Source organism: Apis dorsata, unplaced genomic scaffold (genome assembly GCF_000469605.1).
Source record: "Apis dorsata unplaced genomic scaffold, Apis dorsata 1.3 scaffold_98, whole genome shotgun sequence".
Taxonomy (NCBI): domain Eukaryota; kingdom Metazoa; phylum Arthropoda; class Insecta; order Hymenoptera; family Apidae; genus Apis; species Apis dorsata.
This window is the reverse complement of record NW_006263396.1, coordinates 111,470-114,686: the sequence shown is the minus strand read 5'-3', so window position 1 is coordinate 114,686 and position 3,217 is coordinate 111,470. Positions and strand designations below refer to the sequence as shown.

At 25.5% G+C, this 3,217-nt stretch overlaps 1 protein-coding gene across 1 annotated transcript in view; it reads right to left on the bottom strand.

Moving 5' to 3' along the window:
- Positions 1-3,217, bottom strand: part of LOC102678620 (bromodomain-containing protein 2-like) — a 21,286-nt gene that overhangs the window by 17,035 nt on the left and 1,034 nt on the right. Inside the window, exons 2-4 of the mRNA XM_031508709.1 lie at positions 1,639-1,926; positions 1,227-1,275; positions 530-571 (exon numbers count right to left, since the gene is read on the bottom strand). Coding sequence (XP_031364569.1) covers positions 530-571; positions 1,227-1,275; positions 1,639-1,649 — 102 coding nt within the window. The 5' untranslated portion in view covers positions 1,650-1,926. The remainder of the gene's footprint in view (positions 1-529; positions 572-1,226; positions 1,276-1,638; positions 1,927-3,217) is intronic.

Genomic DNA, 3,217 nt, shown 5'->3' with positions numbered 1-3,217 from the left:
AACAAAAAAAAAAAAAAACAAAAAAACAAAAAAACAAAAAACAAAAAAACAAAAAAAAAAAGAAAAAGAAAAAACAAAAAAAATTAAAAAAAAAAAACAAAAAATAAAGTAAAATAAAAAATTAAAATAAAAATTAAATTTTCTTTGCTATAAAAAAAATGTTATATATATATATATAAATATATAAATAAAATATATAAAAATATTAATATTTAAATTATATTTTGTATGAAATGACTTGCAAGCTTTCAAAAATTCACATATTGAATATTTTATATCAAATAAAACTTAAATATATTGAGTAAAAAGTATTTTGCTTCATAAGTAATATACAAAAATGTACAAAAATTAATTTACTTAATAATTTTATATTCTTTATTTCTTAATTTTTCTTACTTTTCATGTATAATTTATTTTTATTATTTATTTAATTAAAAACTATAGAAGCAAAAATACAAATTACTCTTGATGTTTGGAGCTGCCATTTCATATTTTAACCATATATATCCTAGTCAACAAGGAATCTCACCTTCGGTATATTACACAGCCTTTCTCGCTCCTCCACATCTAACTGTAATTCATACATACCATTCAATCAAACAGCGCTCAATTTCATTACATAAAGAAAATTTATGCTCAACATAATGCTAGGAATAAGGACATACACAATAATACAATCTTAACTTTGGCTTTTTTTTGAATAATATATTTAAAAGTAAATAGCAGATATAAATTAGAAAATAGATATAAATATTAAAGAAAATGGTTACTAATTACAAAATTAAATATCTAGTTGAAAAAGCATATTGAATTTAAATTTTAATATAATTGTAATTTCTATTTGTGTTTCTATAATTCCAAGATTTAAAAATATTTTATATGAATATTAATAAAATCTCTAATGTGAAACACTTAAATATATAATAATAATATTGATAATAGAAAAAACATTGATATAATATACTTGATATTAAATATAATGAAATAAAATCTATTTTTTTTTCTTCTCTATTATATTTATTATATTTTTTATTTCTTTTTAAAAGAGATAAAAATCATAAAGAATGAAATAACATAGTTTCATATATTGTTATTGCACATTATGTTGATTATGATCACATAAAGGAAGTATATATAACTGAATACAGCTTTTTGTATAGCATTAGTAGATTAATAAGCAAGCTGCATTTTAAATTGATAATATGAGATAATAATTTATAACTTACCGAATTATTTTGCGAGATAGTGTCCACCTGCTGCATCTTGGCTTCGTTTCTGTAACAAAAAAAAACAAATGTGTAAATAATTTTCATAAATAAACATAAAAAAAAGATTTAAAATATTCAGCATCAATTTTAGATCACATTGTGGGCTTACAATATTTTGATTTTTAAAACTCACTTGTATATAACCTATTTTATTTTATTATTGTAACATAAAGTCACAAAATACCACGCTTTTCAATGTTTTCTTAGATCAGTAACCATTTTTATTGCCTTCTCTCGAAATTGCAGGAGTCATTATACGAGAGAGATGTCAAACTCCAACTGATACAATCAAACTTCACATTTCATGAAATAACTAGGTGTATTTTATAATATAAGGCTCATCAAGTCCACGGTAATGAGCTTCACCTACCTTTCCGACATATATGGTACATAAATGCTATGCAGCAGGTAACTGCCTTACGTTGATGCTTGACGCTATGAGGCTTCATCAACAATTGAGATGGCAAGGATATATTCTGAATTGAGCATGGTAGCTCACTAATTGCTTGCCAAGATGATTGCGCTGCAACCAGGGAGATTGGTGCCGTGGAGGCATAACACTACTCAAGCCTACCAAATGGTAGTACTTTGAATGTCAGCCCTGTACACTGCTGTGAGACTCCGTACCTCCAGCCAAGACTCGCGACATTAGCAACATCTGGATAACATAACAACAGGACCCCGTATTGTAACAACCCCAAATTGTTTTATCACTTTAGAGCAAGTTAAACATTGATATATTTGCAAATTTTATATATTTATCAGTAAATTATTTAACATATCATGCAAAACTGAATGTATAAGATACATGCTGCATAAATATTTTTTTCATTTTACTATACATAGATTAATGATATGTATTTGCTACTAGGTTGAAATACGTTCAAATTGCTCTTTTACACCTTTCTTGTTTATCATTTATCATTGTTTATGAAAATTTTGTAACTGAAAACTATATAATTTATGAAACAACAATAAGACAGAATGCATGTATCAAATTAAATATTATGTATTTATTAATATCCAGATACTTGTGAAAAATGTTCTTTGTAACCAAAATAAACAAAGAACTAAATGTTTTAATATTAATTATAAAAAAATATATATATATATATATATATATACGTATACACATATATATATATATACATATATATAATTAAAGTCTTTTTACTCTTTTATATAACACTAAACTATTTTACATATTACTATTATTAATTTAATGTAAACAATTAAATGTAAACATTTAATAATCTAATAAACATGATGCAAAAAGCAAATAAACATAGTTGTCTCCCTTAAATCTATTCTTCTATATTTTATTAAAAATATATAGATAATTTGACAATTTATAACCTTTTAATAGTTTTACTTTTTTTATGAGAATTTTAAAATGTAAAGTTAAATGACAAAACAGCAAAGAGCTTCATACGACGAAGTTAAGAAATATCAAGAAGATATATGTAAATAAGATATATGAATGCAACAATTTTAAGAAAGAAAATATCAATCAGGAATAGCATGTCCAAAGTGTAATACTTCTGACATACAGTGATATCTACAAATGTATACAAGAATCAATGTGCATACCCTGTTGTTCGAAACCAGTATAAGCCAAAATGGAAAGTTTGATAAAAGTAGCACAAATAACTGGTACACTAGTATAGAAAGTGAGCTGACTATTAAAATACAAAATTGACAATGCATAAGAAAAAAACGATCTCGCGAACGACCATAAGATTTCAACCATGGGAAGCAAAAGCTTCTACCGTGGTGAAGACGAGCATTGCCAGAACAATCCATGCCGCGAAGACGTTCTACTCGTAGAAATTCGAGTATCAAGGGCAGAGATAAAAAGAGTTCGTGGGGCGAACAGGTGCTTGGTGGTTAAAAGTCGTTAAAGTAAGAAAGAAGAAAGGTGAGATCCGCGAGAGACGATGGGAGAAAAA